We start from the raw sequence: 27,165 nt of genomic DNA, 5'->3' as shown, positions 1-27,165 counted from the left end.
TGCGATATACAATTAAAGTTAGTAAAAAGCAGATTAGAGTGCAGATCCATAATACAGTAGAATCAAAAGGTTGCATTCAGGGAGGCGATGGCTTAGCGATATTATCACTGGACTGTTAAACCAGAGACCCAGGCAACGTTCTGGAGACCTGGGTCCAAATCCAGCCTTGGCAAATAGTAGAATTTGAGTTCAATAAAAATCTGGAATTAGGAGACTAATGATGACCAAGAGTCCATTGTCAATTATCAGAAATGCCCATCTGGTTCACTAATGTCCTTTAGGGAAGGAAACTGCCATCCTTACATAGTCTGGACTACATGTGACTGTAGATCCATAGCAATGTGGTTGACTCTTAACTGACATCTGAGCGATTAGGGATGGGCAATAAATGCTGGCCAACCCAGTGATGGAACGAACGACTGACAAAAGAAGCTTCATATTATATAATATTATTAAATGAATGATAGGTATAATTGAAACACAGAGTTAGACTTAAGACTGTAAAGAAAAGATCATCCGTGCTGGTAAACTCAATAGATTTTGTATCATACAATCATAGAATCCCTACAGTGTGAAAGCAGGCCATTCGGCCCACCGAGTCCACACTTACCCTCCGAATAGCATCCCACACAGACCCCTACGTCCCCCACCACCATATCCCTGTAACCCTGCATTTCCCATGGCTAATCCACCTAGCGCACAAACCCCTGTACACTATGGGGCAATTTAGCACAGCCAATCCATCTAATCCGCACATCTTTGGATTGTGAGAGGAAATCCCGGCAGACACAGCGAGAATAGGCGAACTCCACGAAGACAGTTCCATGATGCTTAAATCAAACCTGGATCCCTGGCACTGAGAGGCAGCAGTATTTACCAATGATTCACCATGCCGCCCCAATCATTGCAGCACTATTCAAAAGGAAAATGTCCTCTCAACATCCAGGCCAACATTAGTTTCTTGCTCAATATCCAAAAGATTCACCTTATTATTGCTAGTGGTATTTATTTAGCATTTACAGTTGACCATCCTATTTTCAAACTTAACTGTCATTTTTAAGGAAAATCTATTTAAAATAAGTACTTTAACATATTTGATATGTGGCAAGTAAATGCCAGCAGGCACAGACTGAGCCAAATATCAAACTGTGTTCGTGCATTTCAGTGTTAATAAAGTTACTTAAAATTGTAAATTTGTAAGCTTATCACCAGTAACAAATATATGGTTGCTTAGGTAAAGATTTTTGCTGGTGAACTAAATGATCCAACATTATTAGATTTCACATTTTCAAAACAGAAATAGGGTGTAAGCAGCTTTACAAGTATATGTTGTTAACCATGGTTAAAGCATCTAAATTTAGGATCTGACTATTTTAGACAAAGACCTTGCTTGGCGAAGGAATTATTTTAAGAGCAACTCCACTGATAAAATAATTAGTTAAGATCATTTTATATCACAGAAATAGGCATTTCAGTTTGTTAGGTCTTATCTAGTTACTCCACTCTCCCATATACACACGATAAACTTTTAATGTTCTTTTCTGCACTAACTCGATAGTCCCATTTTAGTATGACTTTGGACTTTGCTTCACAACCACAATTTACTTCAGAGAGTTTTAAATTCTGACCATTGCATACACAAATACATAGTTAGACACAAACTTTTAAATATTTTTGATCATCTTAAAATTTATGCCACATGATTTCTGGCTCACAAACCAGTAGAAAACCTGTTACTAATATCACAATGGAGGAATGCAAGTGTTTTTTCCAATCATAAAGTATAATACAAGAGCAATTTATACTGCCTGGACATAAAAAGGTGGTACACTGCAGATGTAAGGATGTGTCAGAAACAAGAGTGTATGCAGTTTTGTTTTCCTAACACCAAGTCCAGCATCAACAATTCCAGAAGATAATAAAGATACTCACAGGCCTGCGGAGAAAGAAGAGTGATAGTGCTCCAACCAGTGGCATGTCACCAATCAAGGGTTCAAGAATCACACGAATTATACCATTCAGCTGCAAAAATAATAAATGGTCCAGATCATTTCAGAAAAAAATATCATCTCTTTTTACAGATTAGAGAACAGCTCAGTTGTGCTCAAAACACATTTCAAGGACCAAAACTTCTCAAACATATTCTCAGACATATCCATAACCAATATCATGGATAACGCGTGGAGAAAAATCAGAATATGTTCCATTCTGAATGGTCACTGGTCCCAAAACTTTAACGCTGATTTCTTTCAACAGATGCTACTAAACTTGCTGAGTTTTTCCAGAAATTTGTGTTTTTGTTTTTGTATCTGATTTCCAGCTTCTGGCAACCCTTTCAGTTTATCTTATATAACATTATGTGAACAGCCCCCAGATCAAAGAAATGACTTTGAAGCATTCTATTCTATTCTATTTTCCCTCCATGAAATTATCCACAAGCAGATCAGGCAAGTCTGATTGTTCAGTACCTATTAATGTTCTATAATTCCAGGCATTAAAGCACTTTGGTACGCAACGGATGCTATTTTACAATGTTTATTTAATTAATTCACAGGATATCGACATTGTTGGCTAGGGCAGCATTTATTGCACACATCCAAATTACCCTCAGAAGGTGGTGGAGCCAGACAGAACACAGTAAAGTGAACACAAGAATACAAACAAAAAGACCATTTAGTCAATCAAGCTGTTCCTTCAGATGATTAGCAATCCCATTTCTCTAAACTACATCTCCTAAGGACAACTTCAATATGCATGCTCAGATCCCTAAAAGGTAATAAAGAAACAAAACTCTGAAATAGTGATCCTTGCAGTTAAAGTTGATTGCCTTTCAATTCCACATATTACATGACACCAGTTAAGAACAGTTAATTACCACTTCACAAGCACTGCCGAAGATACGCATGTATCCAAAGTGCAGTCAGCCATCTAAAGAGTTCTAGCATTTAAGGCACTTACCTGTATACCTTTCACACCAGCTCTGCAAAAGTACTTCTTAATCTCTAGGTCTATCTCACAGTTTCCAACGTAGCTGGGAAGATGAAAAGAAGTATCATGTAAACAACATGCCAAGCAATGTTAATCAGTCATTAATCTAGGCTTTTATTGAAAACCCCAAGATGTTAAAGCAAAAAGAAAGCTCAGTAGGCATCTATCAGCAACAGATTCTTGATGCAACAAGATAACATTAGCAAAGTTGGCTCAGAAGCAAATGATTTCAGAGTTCCTTTCTAACGTTCATTATTCCATGAATCTGAACATTGTTAGATCTTGAGCTGCTTTACATTTACAGCATGAAGCAAAATGGTGAGCATATTAATAATTGCAACTAATTTAATACCATTTTAAAAACTGTTTGCTGAAAGGTAATTGAGCTGAAACATTCATTCAGCTTCTCTGTCCACAGATGCTAAGATTTCGAGAATTGTTTGCTCTAATTTGAAAACTATCCCAACTCTACTCAAATCCTAATGTAGAAGGATACTGCCCATTTAATTAGAGTGCTAGTTGCATTTGACAGCCATCCAGAAATAAGAACACATATATGCCATGGCCACATTACTGACAGAAAACAACTCAAGTTTTAGTCACAAACTTTATTTCCAGCTTCAAAACAAACAAAACAAGAAATTAGCACGTGAAGAGATGACAAAGACAAACAAGAGGTTTATCTCTTGGACTATGCGGCACTGTGGTTAGCACTGCTACCTCACAGTGCCAGAGACCCGGGTTCAATCCCGCCTCAGGTGACTGACTGTGTGGAGTTTGCACATTCTCCCAGTGTCTGCGTGGGTTTCCTCCGGGTGATCTGGTTTCCTCCCACAGTCCAAAAATGTGCAGGTTAGGTGAACTGGCCATGCTAAATTGCCCATAGTGTGAGTTGAAGGGGTAAATGTAGGGGAATGGGTCTTGGTGGGTTGCACTTCGGCGGGTCGATGTGGACTTGTCGGGCCGAAGAGCCTGTTTCCACATTAAGTAATCTAATTTAATACCATTGAACATCAGGTTCTTCACAAGTGAGTTTACCAACCAGGCTCTCTGCCATCCACAACTACAAGCTGTTATGATGAGACTGACAAGATCAGTTACAACACTGCAAAATTATAGCAGAAATACATGGAACAATTCATAGAAGGCTTGGCCTTGGTGGTCACATCTGAACAAATTACTACCTTCCAATCCAATTTCCATTCACATGTACCACAAGGAATCAAAATTGATCTCAAATCTCATGCTTGAAAGCTTAAAAGGGTTATTCAAGTAATTGCTCTGAAAGCAATGAACAGTATATATTATACAAACTATGATCAAAACAATAACCCATGGTCATAATGAAGAGATGTATTTAATCCCACCATGTGACATACTAAATTTTTTTTCCCAGACATTAAATACAAGTGATCGACATGAACTCTAATGCAGACTCGACAACTGCATTACTTTACTGAACGTCAATAATACAACCCATAAACAAGCACACAAATGTATGCCCTCACATCGCAGCTGAAACATAATAAACTATAGCTGTGCTGTAATTTAAAACTCGGAGGAGGTTTGGTGACAAACCAACTGTTGATTGTTTCTGCCCCAGAGGAGCGACCTTTTTTCAGAATACTTAATCTGTATTTGAATATTTGAAACAAAATAAAACCTACACATGCCCTAATGAAACTTCAAATTAAATATCTAATTTCATACAAACAATTTAACCTCAGACTTTTCCATTAGAATGGAAAGGAACATTATTGATTTAATTATCAGCAATATATATTAATGACTTGAATAAGAAACTGAATACACTACAGCCAAGTTTGCAGATAACACAAAAATAGGTGGTAAAACAAGTGGAGAGAATGAGATTCTGCAAATATAGAGGGGTTTAAACTAGTGGACAAAAACAAAGCAGTTGGAATATAACATGGGAAAATGCACGATTGTGTACTTCAGGATGAAGAATAGAGGAGCTCAATATTAGTTAAATTGAGAAAAAGTGAGAAAACTATGGCACAAAGGGATTTTGACATCCCCACCCATGAGTTACAGAAAACTAGTGGGTAAAAGGGAAGGCAAATGGAATGGCTGCTTTTATTTCTAAGAGAATGGAGTATAAAGCAGGCAGATTTTGCCATAACTATTCAAAAGGGTGGCACAGTAGCAGAGTGGTTAGCACTGCTGCCTCACAGCATCAAGGACCCGGGTTCAATTCCTGCCATGAGTAACGTTGTATGTGGAATTTGCATGCTCTCCCACTGTTCGCACGGGTTTCTTCTGGGTGTTCCAGTTTCCTCCCCTAGTCCAACGATGTGCAGGTTAGGTGATTTGGCAATGTGCTAAAAAGGAAATTGTCCTGTGGTTGTCCAGAGATGTACAGGATAGGTAGATTAGCCATGGTAAAAGCATAATGTGGGATGGGATGTTGGTCAGAGGGTCAGTGCAGACTGCACTGTAGGGATTCAATGATACAAGGAATTAAATCAGCCCACAACTGGCATTTGCCAATTGTTTTGGGTTCCTTAATCAAGAAGGCCGTACAGAACAAGTTCACTGGGCTGAATCGGATGTGGCAGGACTCTCTTTACAGGGATAGGTTGAGTAGGTACTCCTGGAATTTAAAAGAATGAGAGGCAACCTTATTGAGACATTGAAGATTCTTAGGGGCCTTGACAGGCTAGATCCTGAGAAGTACTTTACCCTAGTGGGAAAGTTGAGAATCAGAGGGCATAATTTCAGAATATGGGTCACACATTTAAGTCAGAGGGGAGGAGGAATTTCTTTTCTCAAGGGATAGTGAATTTATGGATTCTTTACTGCAGAGAATTGTCGACACTGGGTCATTGAGTATTTTCAAGGCTAAGATGCACAGACTTTTAATCAGCAAACAAGTTAAGGTGAATGGAAATAAGGCAGTCAAGTGGAGTTTAGTGTCATCAGATTAGCATTGATCTCACTAAATTGCACAACAAGCTTGATGGGCTCCTGTGCCTTACAGTCTCCAGGAAACAAAGTGGGATAAAGATGTGAAGATTGGTTCAACATAAAATCACAATGAATAATGAGAATCCAAGGTTTGGATACTAGACAAAGAGTAGAATAGGTTCAACACAGTAAACCTGGAACAAAGTCAAAAAACAGCTGCTGAAAACCTAAAATTAAACAGAAAATGCTGGAAACACTTCACTAGTCTGACAGCAATTGCCAAAAAAAGAGAAAGTGTATCAATTGTAAGGCCATAAGACCACAAAATGCACACTTATGCTTATGATCACAGCAGGCCTTCTTTTTAAACTGAAACAATGCTGCAGGAATATTTCTCCAACCCTTTTTTTCCAGGTTAAAGTAATGTCCACAGTCATGTAATACCAGTAGGGAATGAGAAATCCAGAAGCCTGAACGAATAAATATCTGCGTGAACTGAAAGCTTATACTATGATAGTTTGCAAATAGGAATTTGGTTTTTAAAAATTATTTGCAAATTAAAAGCTAGCATGAGTGAAAGCAATTACAAATCTCCAAGTTGTCATACAATTCTAACTGGTTCCTTGATGCCATTCCTGAAAACAAATTATTCACACTGAGCCTGGGACATTCAAGTCTTATATCCCTTTGATGTCACAGAGCAAAGTGCTCAATTGTTTCAATCGGTTACCAAGAATAAACAGCAATAAAGAAGCACCTTTACTGAACCAATTGCAGCATCTGAAGTTCATTACTTTTACAGGGATGCTCAACTCAAAAATAAAAACAAAATAAGCCACCCGAGTAACTGAGTTGAACCTATATAATCTATAGTCAGCACATTTGAACGGAGTTGAAATGTGCTGACTAGAACCATAACAAAGAATAGTAAAAGAATTACAACCAAGTACAACAGTGCAGTTGAACACAGCCAACTTTGAACAGTAGCAGAGCTAAAATAAAATCAATAATCAAGAACACTGGTTGGATTAGATAGAGCCAAGACATCTAGGACAAAGAGTAGGGCCAAAACAGAGACCACTAATCATCTGTTTAGTTCATGAGGCTGACAAACTATTTTCAAAATTTGAACTATTTGATATGACTGTATAAATTTTCAATATCCGACCCAGTGTCAGAACATGCCAGGAGGCCTTCTCGAATGGATGAGTAGGACCCATTTCCAGGATTACCACCCCCTATTCCCAACAAATTTCTTCAATGAAGGATAAAAGTGCAAGTGGAAAATCTTTGCTGGCTCTATTGTGGGGTGAACATTCCAAATTTGCCCATAGTTTGATTGAATAAGACCTGTTCTGTAGGAAGACAAGGCTCACAACCTGTCATCCAGAACCACTGGGAAACTGTAGTTCTGATTTAGGAACCAAAAGAGCCCAGTCATTCAATATTACTTTTGAGATATATTGCTCTTCTTACTTTCTCAGGAAGTTTTAATCTGGAAAAACACATCCAGTCAACTGTTCTCTCTGCTTTGGTTGACACAACTGACACAATCAATTGCAGTGGGGAACTGCAAGAACTGCTCAGTTGACAGCTTTATTGTTTTTCATTAATGTAACTCTCCTTCAAGATATTTTTTTAAAGGCCTGGATCTTTGTTATTAGAATAAGAGGTGGGGGCTGGGTAATAACCTTTTTTTTATCATCTATAGCATAAGTAGCTCAGATTAAACCTTTGAAGTTGCAGGCTGAACAATTTAGTTTCTACAGTAGATTTTCAAATACTGATTAGCCTGTCAGCTTCATCAATATTACAAAGACTTGCCAATGGCTCATTTGTTCTGTACATTTTAGTTACAGTGATTGTGGTTATGGAGGACACTTAGTGGCATTGGAAGTACAATAAGGAAATAAGATATGCAAAGAAAGGAGCATGGAAGATATGGAGTGGGAATGATACTTGATTGTGTTGGCTGCTATCCCGAGGTAGTGGGAAGTGCAGATGGAGTCAGTGGAAGGAAGGCTGGTTTTCGTGATGAAGCGGGCTGCATTCATAACTCTGTATAATTTCTTGCGGTCTTTGAGAGAAGTTGTTATACCAAAAAGGTACCTTAGGGCAACTTTTTCACACAGAGTAATGCGTACATGGAATGAGCTGCCAGATGACATGCTAGAGGTGGGTACAATTACAACATTTAAAAAGACATTTGGACAGGTACATTGCCCTGTCCAAGATCATTGCCTTCTACAAGAACAAAGGCGAGAGAAGCGACTGCAATAACTACAGAGACATCTCTCTCCTCAACACTGTTGGCAAAGCCTTTGCTTGGGTCATCTTGACTCGCTGCAGAAACTGGCAGAACATGTATACCCAGAGTCACAGCGCAGCTTCCGAGCTAAAAAGGTCAACAGTAGACATGATCTTCTCCCTTCACCAACTGCAGGAGAAGTGCAGAGAACAGAAAATGCCCCTGTATGTCGCTTTCACCGACCTCACCAAGGCATTCGACCGGTTCAACAGAGACTGCCTTTAGATTTTTAGATTAGATTACATTACAGCGTGGAAACAGGCCCTTCAGCCCAACAAGTCCACACCGCCCCGCCGAAGCGCAACCCACCCATACCCATACTTCTACCCCTTACCTAACACTACGGGCAATTTAGCATGGCCAATTCACCTGACCTGCACATCTTTGGACTGTGTGAGGAAACCAGAGCACCCGGAGGAAACCCACGCAGACACGGGGAGAATGTGCAAACTCCACGCAGAGAGTCACCTGAGGCGGGAATTGAACCCGGGTCTCTGGCGCTGTGAGGCAGCAGTGCTAACCACTGTGCCACCGTGCCTCTTCAAGGTTCTCCTGAAGATCAGCTGCCCACCAAAACTGCTGAGCATGATGGAATCCTTCCACAGTAACAGGAAGGGGACAGTACAGTTCCACAACAGCTCTTCTGAGCCCTTCAACATCCACAGCAGCATCAAACAAGGCTACACCTTTGCTCCCACACCCTTTGGGTTTTTTTTTTGCCATGCTTCTGAAACATGCTTTTGGCACCGCAACGGAGATTTACCTACGCATTAGTTCAGACAGCAGGCTCTTCAACCTGGCCTGCCTCAGAGCCAAGACAAAAGTATGTGCGGCACTCATCAGGGACATGCTATTTGACAATGATGCTGCAGTTGCAACACACACCTAGCAGGAACCCCAGTTACTGATAGATAGCCTCTCTCAAACTTGCAAGGATTTCGGCCTGACTATCAGTTTTAAGACGAGCGTCCTGGAACAGGACACAGAGGCACTGCCGGTCATCACCATCGACGACTACAAACTCAATGTCTTCCATCAGTTTACGTACCTTGGCTCTACCATTACTGGCAACCTCTCCTTGGACACAGATCGACAAGAGGCATCGGGAAAGCAGCCTCAACATTTGTTCACCTCACAACTCTAGTATGGACAAATACTAAGCTGACAGTGAAAACGAAAATGCCAGTCTACAAAGCCTGCATCATAAGCACACTGCTGTTTGGCAATGAAACATGGACTACATCTGCCAGAGAGGAGAAGACTGAACACCTCCCACTTGAGGAGTATCCGCCATATCCTGGGTATATCCTGGCAAGACAGAGCATCCAACACAGCGGTCCTATTTCGCACTGGCCTTCCTAGCATGTACACTCTGCTCAGGCAGCAGAGACTGAGCTGGTTGAGCCACGTCCACAGCATGGAGGACGGCTGTATCCCAAAGGATATCCTCTATGGCGAGCTTGCATCCAGAAGAGACCCACTGAGCGTCCCCAGCTGTGCTACAAGGACGTTTGCATGAGGGACATGAAGGTGCTTGAAATCGTTACGGAGTCCTGGGAAAGGCTTGCAGTTGAGTGCATGAGATGGAGAAGCACCCTGAACCAACAGTTCAAAACAGGGAAAAAGAAGCTGATGAGCGCTGCAGCAGACAAGCGGGCACAAAGGAAGGAGTGCAGCAGTCCTAGCAGATCAATGACCACCACCAGGACCATCACTCCAGCAATGGTCTCTTCAGTCACAAGCGATGTTGCTCCAGGGAAGCAGAAAGACAAAATGAGAATGAAACCCATGATGGTCAGCCATGACTGAAAGGGGCCTCACTTATTGGACAGGTACACAGAAATGAAAAGGTGTCTGGGGTATGGGCCAAATGCAAGCAAATGAGACTAATTCAGTTTAGGAAACCTGGTCAGCACGGACAAGTTGGGTCAAAGGGCCTGTTTCTGTGCTGGACATCTCTATGACTCAATGGCTACATGGATTCAACAGAGAAAGGAAGCCTGGTATTCCAAAAATTATTACTGTCAACAAGGAATTAAATCCTTCAGAAGGAAAGAAAAGCATGGCCAAATATAATTTAATAATTAGTACTCTCAAAGGTAAACCTCAAAATAGGTCCAAATCGGAATTACTGTTCTTTTCCAGATTTATCACACTCAAAATATATATAATCAGATAAACGTAACCAACAATTGAGTATGGTTCTGTGGAAATTACCTGATTTGAAGATCCAAAATAATTTGTCTACTGTCTATGTTTTCCATATATGTTTTCACCCCATCAATCCGCAGAGGCTGAAAAGAGATGAACAAAGAACTAATAATTAACAGTCTTGAAAGCCCTCCTGAACAGATGATGATCTCAAACTTCGATAAATTCTTTTTCACATTTGGAGGAATTTTATATTTATACCAACTTGATTTCTTTTAGGTGCTTCAATACTTCAAAACATTCTAAGGGTTTTGTAGGAATAATGTTTCAATTATAACAAGACTCATATGCGATACTGGTTTTGAAACTTTTGGAAATATGAGGAGAGGGGTCTTTTTACATTGTCAACCAGTAGAAGGGAACTTGAGCAATTAAGTGCAAACACGACCAAGACAGTCATAGAACATAGAACAGTACAGCACAGAACAGGCCCTTTAGCCCACTATGTTGTGCCGACCACTGATCCTCATGTATGCACCCTTAAATTTCTGTGACCATATGCATGTCCAGGAGTCTCTTCAATGTCCCTAATGACCCTGCCTCCACAACTGCTGCTGGCATAACATTCCATGCTCTCTAAGCCCCTAAAACCTCCAATACCTCCTCATTCCCTATGTCAAACTGCTGTAGAGCCTCAAAGTCCTAATTCTCGAATCCTAGATCTATGTTTTTAATCTAAAAATAAAGTCAGATGTAAATTATTCATTTAGCACCCTACCCAATGTCCTCCAGCTCCATGCACAGACTGTCCCTTTAGTCTCAAAATAGCCCCACTCTTTCCTTGGTTGTCTTCTTCCCTTTAAAATATTTATAGAATGTCTTGGGATTTTCTCTAACATTACCCAATGTTTTCTCAAGTTCCTTCTTTACTCTCTGAATTGCTTTCCTAAGTTACCCCCTGCAGTTGCTATATTCCAGTAGGGCCTGCATTGATTTACTTCCCTTATACCTGCTAAAGGCCTCCCTTTTCTTACTTATCCAGTCCTGAATATTCCAAGACATCCAGGGTTCTCTGGGATTGTTGTTCTTACATGTAACCTTAAAGAGAACATGCTGGACCTGTACTCTTGCCAATGTGATGGAATATTCCCCATGCTTGGATAACTGCAGTTCCAAGAACACTCAGGAACTTGACACCATCCAGGACAAAGCAGCCTTTTGATTGGCAACTATTCCACAAGCATCCACTCCCCCCACGACCAACACTCAGTAGCAGCAGTGTGTACTATCAACAAGATGCACTGTAAAAATTCAAAAGATCCTCAGACAGCACTTTCCAAACCCATGACCACTTTCTAGAAGGACAAGGGCAGCATTTACATCGGAACACCACCAACTACAAGTTCCCCTCCAACCACTCACCATCTTGACTTGGAAATATATCGCTTTTCATTATTGTCACTGGATCAAAATCCTTGATCTCTCTCCCTAAAGGCATTGTGGGTCAACCCACAGTAGGTGGGCTGCAGTGATTCAAGAAGGCAGCTCATCACCACCTTCTCAAGGACAACTAGGGATGGGCAATAAGTGCTGGCTCAGCCAGAGATGCTCATCTCCCATGAGTAAATGAAAAAAGACCAAATTCTGCTCCTTTGTCTTATGGCCTTTATATGATAAATCTCACTTCTACCTGATTCAACATTCCAATTTTCAAAAGTATATGTACTTCTAACAAGAGCATTTTTAAAATCAAAAATACATTGGCAACCTTTTGCTATGTTGGTCATCAATCTATTTCCATGTTAAACTAAAAGGAAATATAAAACATATGGTCAACAAGCCGATCTCACTCTGGGATCATCTGGACTAGTGTCACCATCATCTGGGATCATTTATCAAGCTCTTGCTAACTAGTCTGACCCAAGTCACTAGATGTTAGCAATGGAGGACTTTGTCAAGCGAGTACAATTATCATTTATGATGCTTTGATCAATGCTTGTTAACACAAGTGGTTTTCGTTTTTAAGACTCACTAGTGATGAGGCAGGGGCTCATTTTCTATCACTTTTTGGATGTAGGATTGCTCGCTGAGTTGGAAAGCTCCCCCCCAAACGCTCCACCATCCCACCAATTAACATCCCCAATGGGCCCCAGGTGAAGCATTGCATCTGCCTGAGGCCCACTGAAGATGCCACCCAGTATAGTGATGAAACGTCTGGAAAAGAACCATCCAGCCCAGCGAGCAAACCTACATCCAAAACCTCAACCCGAGCAACAAATCTTTTCAAAACTCACTATTCTCTATCACAGTTAACAAAATAAAACCTTTGGCTCACTTCAGAAAATGGAATTCATGGTAGCACTCAATGCTAATCTACCTCCTGATGAAAGGAATCAACAAGGGCAGCTCATTTTAAAGTTGTTAACCTTTTGCTTATAAACACTGTGTCTTATACCTCTCTATCATACCACACTGGAGGAAGGAGTTGAACTTCCAAACCTGTTGGACTATAAACCTGGTGTCATTTAATTTTTGACTTTGTCCACCCTGGTCTGACCCTAGCATCACCACATCAAATATTTAATTGAGAGTGGTTTATTCTTCAAATATACAACACTGATATTTCCATATGTCAGCTGCACCAGTATGTCCAGCTTTCAATGATGCTGTTGAGTGAGCAAAGGTGAGTTGCTATAGTGTATCTTCTGTCATGATCAAATAAGGGACCTCCGTTTGTTGTCCTGACTTGTCAATGTGTTCATGAGAGTGGAGGAGAAAACTGGAAGAAGTAGAACAGATTTAGTTGGAGAAGCCATGTCTGTAACAATTAAGTCTTGATTGAGATAAGGTAACTATTCAGAGTTTCATTGAACCCGATTCCCCATTCTCATTTTTTCAGCCAAGTCCCTGTATTCACCAACTGCTGCTCATTCACCATTTGTAGCCCTCAGGGCTTTTCCCACCATTTCTAATTAACCTGGAGTGATTGTTTAGAGTTCAACTGATTCTTGTTCATTACAACTAACCATCAGCCTATCATCATCAGTAGACAACTGGGACCTTTCTTTTTCATTTTCTTAGTCATTATGTGAGGTAGACGATCCTTGGCTTGCAATCAATAAGTCAGGATTCCATAATTATGCATTCCAGAATTAGCTCCAGCTAGTTAGCAACTATTTGCTCTTAACTGCTAAGGTCAGAGTCAATCATTTTACATGCGCCCTTGGCAGTAACAAGAGGCATTTGAGCTACTAACAATTCTTAAAGCTACAGTGCAGGATAAGCTGGTTATCTTTCTATTCCATTCACTTCTTATTTCATTCAGCTTCGTTCTCCTCCTCCCACTCCCAATTACCATCAACCGTTGCTGGGGTAGAATCATATGAGCACTAGAAATACACTGAAACCATTCCAAAGTTGTCTTGCTTTTATCTGTGAGCCAAGACAGTGTTGGTACGTTACTAGGGCATAAGAAAGTTGAGAGCTGGGCCCAGTCTTATCCTCGCTTGACACTATAGTTATAATCTGCAATATGATCTCTACTCAATTCTATTCACTCATTCGCTCGGAGATGCTTGAAGCCAATTGCTGATCTCAACTCATGCACTGACTGAAATGTATCAATTCAGCCCAAGAATCAGATCCTTTGTTCTTCTAGTTTTCTGTGCCAGAGGTTGTGGCATAGTGAAAAGGTCTTGAGGATAGTAATGCAGAGCCTCCAGGTTAATGTCTGAGGCGTGTGGGATCAAATCCTGCTACAGCAGATGGTGAAATTTAAATTAAATTTAAAAAAGCAGTTAGTGCTGCATGGTAGCTCAGTGGTTGGCACTACTGCCTCACAGCCCCAGGGACCCAAGTTCCATTCCACCCTCAGGCAACTGTCTGTGTGGAGTTTGCAGATTCTCCCTCTGCCTGTGTGGATTTCTTCCCGGTGTCCAAATATATGCACATTGGGTGGATTGGCTATGCTAAATTGCCCAGGATTATGCAGGCTGGATGGATTAGCCATGGGACATGCAGGGTTTACAGGGAAAGGGTAAGGATTGGCTCTAGTTGGGATGCTCATCGGAAGGTTGCCATGGATGCTAAGGGCCAAATGACCTGCCTCCACATTGTAGAGATTCTTTGATTCTCATCTATTTATGCCAGAGGTAGTGGTAAGATCACAAAGCTGGTAATCACCAGGTTAATGTCTTTGGGGCATGGGTTCAAACCCACCAAAGCAGATGATGGTATTTGAATTTAATAAAAATCTGGAATAAAAAGCTAGACTAATTGCAACCACATGTGAAAACCCATCTGATTCACTCATGTTCTTAGATAAGGAAATCTGCCATCTGTGCCCACATGCAACTCTCGAGAGTGGACTGAATCCTCATTACACTCCGGGCAATAAATAATCAGTGGTACAATATCTCAAAGATGTATTTAGGAGTTCCTATAAGTAAAGTGGATGAAACGTTTTTCCAACACTGTCAAATTAAAACAATAATTAACATGAATGATGATTAACTGGCTGAGGCAACAACAATGTATCCAAAAGGACACTAGAATGTTTCAGCCCTGTCAGCAGCAGTTCATTTCACATTCAACATTCATTCTCACCACCACAATTGCAATAATGTATAGTATTTACTAGATGGAATACGCCACGCCTTCTTCGGTCACACCTTCCAAACCAGTGTCCTGACCCATCCAGAGGATTATGGGCACATGTTCACCAGAAGCTGTAAATTCCCCACCAGATCATGTGCCACTCTGGCATGGAACTTGATTGCCATTCCATCAGAACCAATTCCAATGGGGGAAAAAAACCTTATTGAATATTTTCTCTGAATTTTAGAAAAAAACATTAATAAACAGACTTTAAAAGATTCAATAGTCATCTCGATAAACTCGAGGTGATAAACACACCATATTATATTTGAATATATCTTCAGGTTGGAAGTCAGAGCTGGATCTCATGATTGAGATCATTTCACACAACAGGAGGAGAAATGAGCAAGAAATATGAGCTTTGAGCAAATGGAACCTGAGAGACATTTGTCTTAATGGAAAATGGTAATAGTTAAACAAATTATCTTTCTGACAAAGACATCAAGGATGGAGGGTAGCTGAAAAGAGAGGCAGACTGCTCATTCTGGAAAAAAAAATTCAAGACAGGCAATCTTCGCTCATGAGGAAGACCCAAGAGTAGTCAATAACTTCGGCAGACAAAGATGCAGCTTTATATAATCCAGTGATATTTGGAATGATGGCTAAACCAATAAATGTCCAACAGGCTCAAATGTGTACTCCCTGATAGAGCAAAGATCGGGAAATGAACAGGATATGTTTTAGGAGAAAGTGAGGACTACAGATGCTGGAGATCAGAGCTGAAAAATGTGTTGCTGGAAAAGTGCAGCAGGGCAGGCAGCATCCAAGGAGCAGGAGAATCGACGTTTCGGGCATAAGCCGATTCGATTCTCCTGCTCCTTGGATGCTGCCTGACCTGCTGCGCTTTTCCAGCAACACATTTTTCAGGATATATGTCTTAATAGAGATAACAGCATTAAGGGTAATGTGATGAAGTGGTTGAGAAAATTACATAGCAGACGGATGGAAGTATTTATAATCTCCATGGGGAAGCTGCAAACTAAAATATACCAATTTATTGAATGACTGCAAAGTTAATACATTCTCTACAAGATTCCAATATTATACAACCTGGACATGAACATGAAGTAGAATCTACACAAATTAAGCATGAATTAATAGACAAGTGGTACTTCAAAATGGTAAATGTTAACTTACTGTAGACAATACAACAATGATGCATCTTACACAACCACAGGTACTTACCCCTGATGATTACCAAAGGCATGTCGCACCTCATATGATTCAAAAGTTCTTTAACGTAGCCGTGTGCATACACAGTCCTCACTTTCCCACTCAATCAATTTAAAACTTGAATTACATTCACAAGCAACTGTTCAGTGACTCCAGAGATGACCATCAATCAAACTTTACACTCTGCAAAACCTCTCTAGCTCGATGTCGAACATTTGGGATGACACATTCTGCACAGACTTCTTACCCAGCCCTTGATAAAAATATTTTCATGAATTTCATTGGTTCTGGCTAAACCTAACAGTAATATAATTATCCAATTCACAATCATTGCTCTAATCTAGTCTTCAGCTATTTGTCCTATTTACTTGTGTTACTTACACACACACTCGCAGGTGCACCTTCTTTCTTCTTCCCTCTGCTGCTCTTCTCCTGGCCACGTAAATATTGGTCTTAACAGCTTTCTTGTTAAGGGCAGAAGTGCCAATAGATTATGTGGGAAGCACAATTTTTACAATTTACCCCTTTTCAACTGCTAAGTAATTTCCAAAACCATGTTTAGAACAATTACAATTCCCTTCGCAAGACATTTTTAAAGAAACAGCACATTTTCTTTATCACATTACTTCCAGGTCAAAGGTCAGCACATGCCCCAATAACTAGATAGTTGGGAGTTTAAAGGTTTTGGATGAGTTTATTTTCAGGGAGATGGACATTAAATGAATAGAGGATGTGGTGGTGGCAGATGTAAGGAAATAGATGGATGTGACTTTGTCAGCCATTGAGACCAAGGCAAGACAGAATTCGTGGATACAGCAAGTTTTAGGTGGAATAATTCTGATTAAGGGGAGGAATGTCTATTTGGCTAGGGAGAATTATGGAAAACAGAAGGAAAATAATAAGACTACACTCATTTCCCTCTTACACATAAGGGCAAATTAAGAGTCAAACTGCTTTTTAAAAATTGTTTTTTCCAGTAACCAGCACTCACCTTGTTTCCCATGTCAACCTTTGTAAAGTTGAAAGTACGAAGATGACTGTTTGCTCCCCTCACAGCTGGTTCAATGGTTTCTTTCAACAATTTCTCCACAAATTGGCAGATATAAGGCCACAACTGCTTTACCGTCTAAATGTAATAAAACAAAAATAAAGCTTTATAAATTGTGATCAAGATATAAAATACAAAACTAGTACATTGAGTTTGTAGTATTACATAGAATTAAAAACCATATTAGCACTATACATCAACAGCAATTCTCTCAAATAAGTATTGATTTAGTTCTGTTTGGCTTCCAATGCATCATACTCAGAAGTGTTTCTTCTTTGAATGTTCACCAACTTCATTTAAAAAGTTGTTACGCTTCTGTTATTACTATATCTGGTAGGATATTCCATGTTCTAACTAATTTCTGCACAAAATCAAAAATGTTGTGTCCCTCATTTTAAAAGTTGTTGAGTCATTTTACACAGAAGCAGCATGATTCACTGTTGCAAACTTGAATTAAGCAGTTCATTTCCTTGGCTTTTTCTGACTACAAGTTGGGAAAAACCATATTGAAAGGAACACTTTCTTTCAAATAGCTGTCCTTACGTTTGTGTCTAAGGTATGCATTTTTTCATTTTGATTTGGTGCTTTTTTTGAGTGGGTTTTATGGCATACAGTCCACACAGCAGCAATGAGTTTTCTCTCTCAATCTTCTGCACTTAATTAACAATACAGTCGGTCTCTGCATTGTACCTTCTCATGCAATCACAAAGCAAAAGAGGCAGACATGCTTACTGCTGCCTGGATCTTCTGGCATTCCTGCTGCTGGCACCATATTTAAGATCTGTTGCACACCACTCCAGGCACTGAAGTCAGGAACTGGCCCTTATATTGTTGGAACACATGCCACACCCCCACCTTCCCAGGACATGGCCCAGCAAGGCTCGCCACCTCCCTTGCTAAAGGGACTGTAAAACACTGGTGGATGGACAGGAATACAGCACTTTACACTGGTAAGTTGCAAAAAGCAGCCAAACCCACCAACCTGTAAGGTGATAGCAGCTTGGGTCAATGTAGTTCCAGTAGTGCAGAAAGTCTAATGATCTTGTGTACTGCTCAAGCATAAGGCCACTATATTCCCTGTGTAAGGTCTCCAAGCCACAATCATTTTAATTCTGTCACCTACCAAAGCTCATGGATTACAGTTCACTGCTGCTTCCATCAAGTCTGTTCAGCAGCTCTCATCCACGTCATCCTCCAAAACTATTAACTTTTTTGCCTTACCGTGAACATCTCCATATGGCCATAAGACAGAGGAGCAGAAATTAGGCCATTCAGCTCATTGAGTCTGTTCTGCCCTTCAATCATAGCAAATACGTTTCTCAACCCCATTCTCCTGCTGTTTCCCCATAACCCTTGATATATGAGAACCCCTCTACCTCAGTCTTAAGTATACCCAATGTCCTGGCCTCCACAGCTTTCTGTGGCAATGAATTCCACACATTTACCACTTTCTGGCTGAAGAAGTTTCTTCTTATCTGTTTGAAAAGGTCTTCCCTTTACTCTAATGCCATAGCCTCGGGTCCTAGTCTCTCCTACCAATGGAAACATCTTCCCGACATCTACTCTGACCAGGCCATTCATTATTCTGTATGTTTCAATTAGATCTCTCCTCATCCTTCTAAACTCCATCACGTATAAACTCAGAATCCTCAAACAGTCCTCATACATTAAGCTTTTCATTCCTGGGACCATTCTCCTGAACCTCCTCAAAACACGCTCCAGGGCCAGTCCATCCTTCCTGAGGTTATGAAACTGTGCAGAATACTCTAAATGTGGTCTGATCAGAGTCTTCGAGTTTCAGAAGTAGTTTCCTGCTTTTATAAAAACGTCCTCTCAAAATAAATGCCATAATTGCATTTGCCTTCCTAACTACTGATTCAACCTGCAAGTTTACCTTGACAGAATCCTAGACTAGAACTCCCAAGTCTCTTTGCACCTCAGACTTCTGAATTTTCTCCCCATTTTGAAAATAGTCCATGCCGCTATTCTTCCTAACAAGTGCACTACCACTTTCCCATATTATATTCCATCTGCCACTTTTTTGCCCACTCTCCTAACCTGTCTAAATCCTTCTGCAGCCTCCTGAATGCTATCTGTCCCTCTACCTATTTTTGTATCATCTGCAAACGAAACTAGACTGCCCTCAGTTCCTTCATCTAGATCATCAATGTAAAAGTGAAAAGTTGTGGTCCCAACACTTAGCCTTGCAGAACACCACTTGTCACCGACAGCCACCCTGCAAAGGGCCCTTTTATCTCCACTCTCTACTTTCTGCTAGACAGCCAAGCTTCAATCCACGTTGGCACCTTGCCTCTGACACCATGGGCCCTCATCTTACTGAGTCACCTCCTGAAAAGCACCTGGTCAAAGGCCTTCTTGAAGTTCAAGCAGATAATATCCATCAGCTCTCCTTGGTCTAACTGCTTGTTACTTCTTCAAAGAATTCTAATATATTTGTCAGGCATGACCTCCCCTTGATGAAACCATGCGTACTTTACCATACACTTTCAAGTAATCAGAATTTCATCATTCACAATAGATTCAAAAATCTTACCCATGACCAAGGTTAGGCTAACCAGCCTGTAATTTTCCATGTTTTGCCTTACTCCCTTTTAAACAGGGATGTCATATTCGTGATTTTCCAGTCCTCTGGGACCCTCCCTCACCCTAGAAATTCCTGAAAGATCATCACAAACGCCTCAGCTATCTCTTCAGCTATCTCCCTTAGAACTCTGGGGTGTACGTCCATCTGGTCCAGATGATTTATCCACCTTCAGGACATTCAATTTGTTGAGGACCTTTGGAGGGGGTTTCTGAGAGGAGTTACAGTGAGGTAGTCATAGCTCAGGTGCAAGAAAGAGGCAGATGGGTTATAGTCAAGGGACAGAAAGGGAGCTAGCAGGCAGTGCAGTGAACTCCAGTGGGCCTCCCTCAATATCAAGTATACCTTTCTGGATACTGTTGGGTTGGGTGGACTTACCAGGGGTAAGCCATGAGGTACAGGTCTCTTCAACAGAGCCTGTACCTTTGTTCAAAAGGGAAGGGAGGTGATGAGCAGAGTGTTAGTCATTGGGGACTCCATAGTTAGGGGGACAGATTGGAGGTGCTGTGGGAGCAAGAGAGACTCACAGTTGGTGTGTTGCCTCCCAGATGCCAGGGTTCATGGGGTCTCAGATCGCGTTTTCAGGATCCTTGACAGGGAAGGCGAGCAGGCGAGCAGCCCCAAGTCGTAGTCCACATAGGCACCAATGACATAGGTAGGAAAAGGGGTGCGGATTTAAGGTGGAAATTCAGGGAGCCATGGTGGAAGCTTAGTGCTAGAACAAATAGAGTTGTTATCTCTGGTTTGTTGCGCATGCCACATTTGAGTGAGGCAAGGAATGGGGTGACAGAAGTTGAACACATGGCTACAGGGCTGGTGCAGGATGGAGGGTTTCAGATACCTGGATAATTGGGGCTCTTTCTGGGGTAGGTGGGACCTCTACAACAGGATGGTCTACACCTGAACCAAAAGGGGTACCAATACCCTGGGGGGAAATTTGCTAATGCTATTAGTGTAAACTAATTTAGTAGGGGGATGGAACCCAAGCTGGAGTTCCAGTGTCCAGGAAGTTGAAAAGTAGTGAGGTCAGAAATATGGTTTCAAGGTTGCAAAAGTTCACCGGCAAGCAGGAAGGTGGCTTGAAGTGTGTCTCCTTCAATGCCAGGAGCTTCCGGATTAAAGTGGGTGAATTTGCAGCATGGGTTGGTACCTGGGACTTCGATATTGTAGCCATTTTGGAGACATGGATAGAGCAGAGACAGAAATGGTTGCTGCAGGTTCTGGGATATGGGCGTTTCAATAACAACAGAGAAGATGGTAAGAGAGAAGGGGAGGGGTGGCATTGCTAGTCAAGGACAATATTACAGTGGCACAAAGGAGGTTTGAGGACCCGTCTACTGAGGTAGCATGGGCTGAGGTTAGAAACAAGAAAGGGCGTCACTCTGTTGTGAGTTTTCTATAAGCCTCCAAATAGTTCCAGAAATGTAGAGAAAAGGATAGCAAAGATAATTCTGGATAGGAGCAAGAGTAACAGGGTAGTTATGGGGAACTTCAACTTTCCAAATATTGACTGGAAATACTAAAGTTAGAGTACTTTCGATAGGTCAGCTTTTGTCCAATGTATGCAGGGTGGTTTCCTGACACAATATTTAGACAAGCGAACAAGGGGCGAAGCCACATTGGATTTGGTACTGGGTATTGAACCTGGCCAGATGTTAGATTTGGAGGTAGGTGAGCACTTTGGTGATAGTGACCACAATTCGGTTATACTTACTTTAGCAATGGAAAGGGATAGGCATATAATGCAGGGCAAGAGTTATTCTTGGGGGAAAGGCAATTATGATGCAATTACAAGATTTAGGATGCATAGGATGGGGAAGGAAACTGCCGGGAAGGGCACAATTTAAATGTGGAGCTTATTCAAGTTACAGCTACACTGTGTCCTTTGTAAGAATGTACCTGTCAGACAGGGAGGAATTAGTCAAGTGAGGGAGTCATGGTTTACTAAAAAAGTTGAATGTCTTGTCAAGAGGAAGGTGGCAGCTTATGTTAGGATGAGACATTAATGCTCAGTTAGGGTGCTGGAGAGTTACAAGTTAGCCTGGAGAGACCAAAGGAGAGAGCCAAGAAGAGCCAGGAAGGGACACAAGAAGTCGATGGCAGATAGGATCAAGGAAAACCCTAAAGCTTTCTATCGATATAACAGTAATAAAAGAATGACTAGAGAAAGATTAGGGCCAATCAACGATAGTAATGGGAAGTTGTGCGTGCAGTCCAAGGAGATAGGGGAAGCACTAAATTAATATTTTTCATCGGTATTCACACTGGAAAAAGACAATGTTGTCGAGGAGAATACAGAGATACCAGCTATTAAAGTAGAGAGGATTGAAGTACACAAGGAGGCAGTGTTAGCAATTCTGGAAAGTGTGAAAATAAGTAAGTTTCCTGGGCCAGATGGGATTTATCCTAGGATTCATTGGGAAGCCAGGATGGAGACTGCTGAGGCTTTGGTTTTGATTGTTACATTGTCATTGTCCACAGGAATGGTGCCAGAAGACTGGAGGATAGCAAATGTTGTCCTCTTATTCAAGAAAGGGAGTAGAGACAACCCTGGTAATTATAGACCAATGAGCCTTAACTTCGGTTTAGATTAGATTCCCTACACTGTGGAAACAGGCCCTTCAGCCCAACAGGTCCACACCGACCTCCGAAGAGCAACCCACCCAGTTTCATTCCCCTGACTAATGCACCTAGTACTATCAGCAATTTAGCATGGCCAATTCACCAACCTGCACATCTTTGAACTGTGGGAAGAAACCGGAGCACCCGGAGGAAACCCACACAGACACTGGGACAATGTGCAAACTCCGCAGACAGTTGCCTGAGGCGGGAATTGAACGTAGGTCCCTGGTGCTGTGAGGCAGCAGTGCTAACCACTGAGCCACCGTGCCAGATATGGGTAAAGTGTTGTAAAGCGTTATAAGAGATAGGATTTATAATCATCTAGAGGAGGAAAAAGTTGATTAAGGTTAGTTAACACTTTTGTGAAAGGTAGGTCGTACATCACAAACTTTACTGGGTTCTTTGAGATGTGACCAAATAGGTGGATGAAGGTAAAGACGTTGATGTGGTGTCTATGAATTTCAGTAAGGCAATTGATAAGATTCTCCACGATAGGCTATTGCACAAAATTTGGAGGCATGGGATCGAGGGTGATTTAGTGGTTTGGATCAGAAATTGGCTAGCTGAGGGTGGTGGTTGATTGGAAATGTTCATCCTGGAGTTTAGTTATTAGTGGTGTACCACAAGGATCTGTTTTAGGGCCACTGGTGTTTGTCATTTTTATAAATGATCTATAGGAGGATGTAGAAGGATGGGTTAATAAATTTGCAGATGACACAAAGGTTGGTGGAATTGTGGATAGTGCTGATGGATGTTGCAGAGGGACATAGATAAGCTGAAGAGCTGGGCTGAGAAGTGGCAAGTAGAGTTTAATCTGGAAAAGTGTGAGGTGATTCACTTTGGAAGGAGCAACGGGAATACACAGTACTGGGCCAATGGCAAGATTCTTGGTAGTGTAGATGAGCAGAGAGATCTGTGTCCATGTACATAGATCCCTCAAAGTTAATAACTGTATTAACCCAAGTGGCAAGGAGGCATTCGGTATGTTAGCTTTTATTGGTTGAGGGATTGAGTTTGAGCCACGAGGTCATGTTGCAGCTGTACAAAGCTCTGGTGCAACTGTACTTGGAGTACTGTGTATAGTTCTGGTTACCGCATTATCGGAAGGATGTGGAAACTCTGGAAAGGGTTCAGAGGAGATGAACCTCGTAGGATGTTGCCTGGTATGTCGGGATGGACTTTGAGGAAAGGCTGAGAGACTTGAGGCTGTCTTCGTTCAAGAGGAGGTGGTTGAGAGGTGACTTGAGACAGAAGATAATCAGAGGGTTAGATAGGGTGGACAGTGAGAGCCTTTTTCCTCAGATGGCGATGGCTAGCACGAGGGGATATAGCTTTAAATTGAGGGGTGATAGATATAGGACAGATGACAGAGGTAGTTTCTTTACCCAGAGTAGTAAGGACATGGAACACACTGCCTGCAACAGTAGTGGATTTGCCAAATTTAAGGACAGTTAAATGGTCATTGGTAAACATATGGATGGAAATGGAATAGAGTATGTTAGTTGGGCTTCAGATTGGGCCCACATGTCGGCACAACAGAGGGCCAAACGGCCTGTACTGCACTGTGATGTTCTAGGTTATCCTTGATGGTGACCACCATACTCAGCTCTGCCCTGACTCCCTTGAATTTTGGGAAATTATTCATGTCTTCCATCGTGAAGACTGACACGAAGCAACTATTCAACTGCTCAGCCATTTCCTTGGTGCCCACTACTATCTCTCCAGCATCATTTTCCAGCAGCCCAATGCCCACTTTTGCCCTTATATATATATATAAAAAAACTCTTATAGTCTTCTTTTATATTACTGACTGGCTTTCCCTCATATATAATCTTCTCCTTCATTTGTTTGTTGCCCTCTGTTGCTTTTTGTAAACTTCCCAATCCTCTGGTTTCCCATTGCCCAATGCCACATTATACACTTTCTTTTTTGCATTTATGCTATCCTTGACTTTGAGTCAGCCATGGTTGCCTCAGCTTCCCTGTACCATGCTTCTTTTTCCTCGGGGTGAATCTCTGCTGCGTCTCCAGAATTACTCCCAGAAACTCTTGCCGTAGCTGTTCCACTGTCTTTCCAGCTAGGCTCCTCTCCCAGTCAATTCTACCCAGCTCCTCCTCCAGGCCTCTGTAGTTGCCTTTATTCAGCTATAATACCATTATCTCTGATTCTAATCTTCTCCCTCTCAAATTGCAGACTAAATTCATCATATTACAATCACTGTCTCTGAAGGGTTCCTTTACCTTAAGCTCTCTTATCAAGTCTGCCTCATTACACGATATTAAACCCAGTATTGCCCGTTTCCTAGTGGGGTTCACCACAAGCTGTTCCAAAAAGCCATCTCAGAGGTATTCCACAAATTGCTTTTCTTGCAATCCGCTGCCAACCTGATTTTCCCAGTCCACCTGCACATTGAACTACCCAGTGATTACTGTAACTTTGCCTTTCCTACACATCTTTTCTACTTCCTGGTGGATCTTGCACCCCAGCACCTGACTACTATTTGGAAGCCTGTACATAACTTCAACTACTTTTGTTCAAAACTTTTGCAGTTCCTAAATTCTACCCACTCAGATTCTCCACCATCTGACGTTACTTTATTTCTTACTATTTAATTTAATTTAATTTCTTACTAATAAGGCAACCCCACCCCCTCTGCCACCTGCCTATCTTTTTAATAGGATGTATATCTTTGAATATTCAGCTCCCAATCCTGATCCCCTTGTAGCCACGTCTCCGTGATGCCCACCACATCATACCTGCCAATATAGATCTACGCAACAAGCTCATTTACCTTATCCCTTACACTGCTTGCACTCAGACATAACACCTTGATCCTGTATTAAACATCCCTCTTCTCACTGTCATTCATTTGTCCAGTTTGCTTGAAGTTCGATTGCTAACCCTTTCCAAACACTGTCCTATTTGTGTCTGTGCTGGAGATTTTAATAACCTGGCCTGAAGTCTGCACTCTTACCTCCTTCTTTAGTTTCCCCTATGAGCCCTTCCCCCCAGCTATTTAAGTTTAAAGCCCTGTCTACAGCCGTAGTTATGCAATTCACGGACTCTGGTTCCAGCTCGGTCCAGATGAAGACCATCGCATTGGAATAGGGTTCTTCTTCCCTAGTCCTGGTGCCAATGTCCCATTTCTCATACACCAATCTTTAAGCAGGTAAATGCGTGGCTCAATTTTACTGATCTTGTGCCAATTAGTTCATGGCTGAGGTGGTAATCTAGAGAGAACCACCTTTTCGGCTCTGCTTTTTAAAATTGAGCTCCTAGCTGTTTGTACTCCCTTAGCAGAGCCTCTCTCCTGGTTTCAACTAGGTCGCTGGTACCTACATGGACCACAACCACTGAATCTTTACACTCCCATTCAAAGTTCCTCTGCAGCCCAGGTGAGATATCCTGAACCTGAGCACCAAGCAGGGAACACAATCTTCAGGACTCTCAATTCTGGTCACAGAACAGTATCTACGCCTCTAATTGTATTATTCCCAATTACAACAACATTTCTCTTCTCTCCCTCCACTTGAATGTTAACGTGTACCACAGTGCTGTGGTCAGTCAGCTCACCCTCCCTGCAGTACCCATTCCCATCCACACAGGGAGTAAAACTCAAACCTGTTGAACAAGGACAGAGGCTTAGGCTCCTGCAACTCTACTTCCTGGATCCCTCGACCTGCCTCAGTCACATACTGGATTAGTGGTGCTGGAAGAGCACAGCAGTTCAGGCAGCATCCAACGAGCAGCGAAATCAACGTTTCGGGCAAAAGCCTTCCTGATGAAGGGCTTTTGCCCGAAACGTTGATTTCGCTGCTCGTTGGATTCCTGATGAAGGGCTTTTGCCCGAAACGTTGATTTCGCTGCTCGCTGGATGCTGCCTGAACTGCTGTGCTCTTCCAGCACCACTAATCCAGTATTTCATTTTCAGCATCTGCAGTCATTGTTTTTACCCTGCCTCAGTCACAGCCACACCCTACTGTCCTTGACCACTGGCTGAATTCGAGTTAGTTAGTCTAAGAGGTGTGACGGTTTCCAGAAACACAGCGTCCAGGTAAGTGCCCCCCTCCCTGATGTGTCACTATGTTTGAAGCTCACATTCCAGCTCATTGACTCTGAGTCGGTGTTCTTCCAGCAACCAACATTTACCGCAGACATAGTCACTGGGAACCACAATGGGGTCCACCAGCTCCCACATCATGCAGAAACACATCACCTGACCCTCCGTCCTTCTTTTATTTAATCAATTTTGAACTTGGTTTTATTACCTTTCCTGCTCCTGCATCATCACTATCTGGTCTTCCATTCACTTCCATCACACTCAATCCCTCCCTTTGTCTCAGTCCAAGAAAAACTGGCCCAACTGATGACTCCACGGTATCCTGACTGATACATCTGTAATCTGTACGCCTATATCATATAACCTTTTGGAGGCCATGGCCCAATCACTAGACTGCAAACACAGATCTGGGACTCTTATCAGACCAGCACCTGACTGACCATGGCTAATCACCTGGGCTAGAATCAGAGTAACCATATGACTAACTATTAACCCTGTCTGACAGACCCTTCAACTCCACTGGGACTGCTCCTTTTTGACCTTCATACACAGTCATTTAGTTCAGGTTCGTGCAGTTTATGCCATGTAAGTTGCTGACAAATGTTTGGTGTGTGAGACTGATGTGACTT

General features: G+C 41.8%; 1 protein-coding gene across 3 annotated transcripts in view; it reads right to left on the bottom strand.

The window, feature by feature from the left end:
* Positions 1–27,165, bottom strand: part of esyt2b (extended synaptotagmin-like protein 2b) — a 228,597-nt gene that overhangs the window by 118,832 nt on the left and 82,600 nt on the right. For all 3 annotated transcript variants that reach the window (XM_072576195.1, XM_072576196.1, XM_072576197.1), the window contains exons 3-6: positions 17,196–17,330; positions 10,442–10,518; positions 2,959–3,031; positions 1,933–2,022 (exon numbers count right to left, since the gene is read on the bottom strand). In XM_072576195.1, the coding sequence (XP_072432296.1) occupies positions 1,933–2,022; positions 2,959–3,031; positions 10,442–10,518; positions 17,196–17,330 (375 nt within the window). The remainder of the gene's footprint in view (positions 1–1,932; positions 2,023–2,958; positions 3,032–10,441; positions 10,519–17,195; positions 17,331–27,165) is intronic.

This window comes from Chiloscyllium punctatum, chromosome 8, assembly GCF_047496795.1.
Source record: "Chiloscyllium punctatum isolate Juve2018m chromosome 8, sChiPun1.3, whole genome shotgun sequence".
Lineage (NCBI taxonomy): Eukaryota > Metazoa > Chordata > Chondrichthyes > Orectolobiformes > Hemiscylliidae > Chiloscyllium > Chiloscyllium punctatum.
Note: the sequence above shows the minus strand (reverse complement) of the source record. Positions and strands in the feature narration are given on the sequence as shown.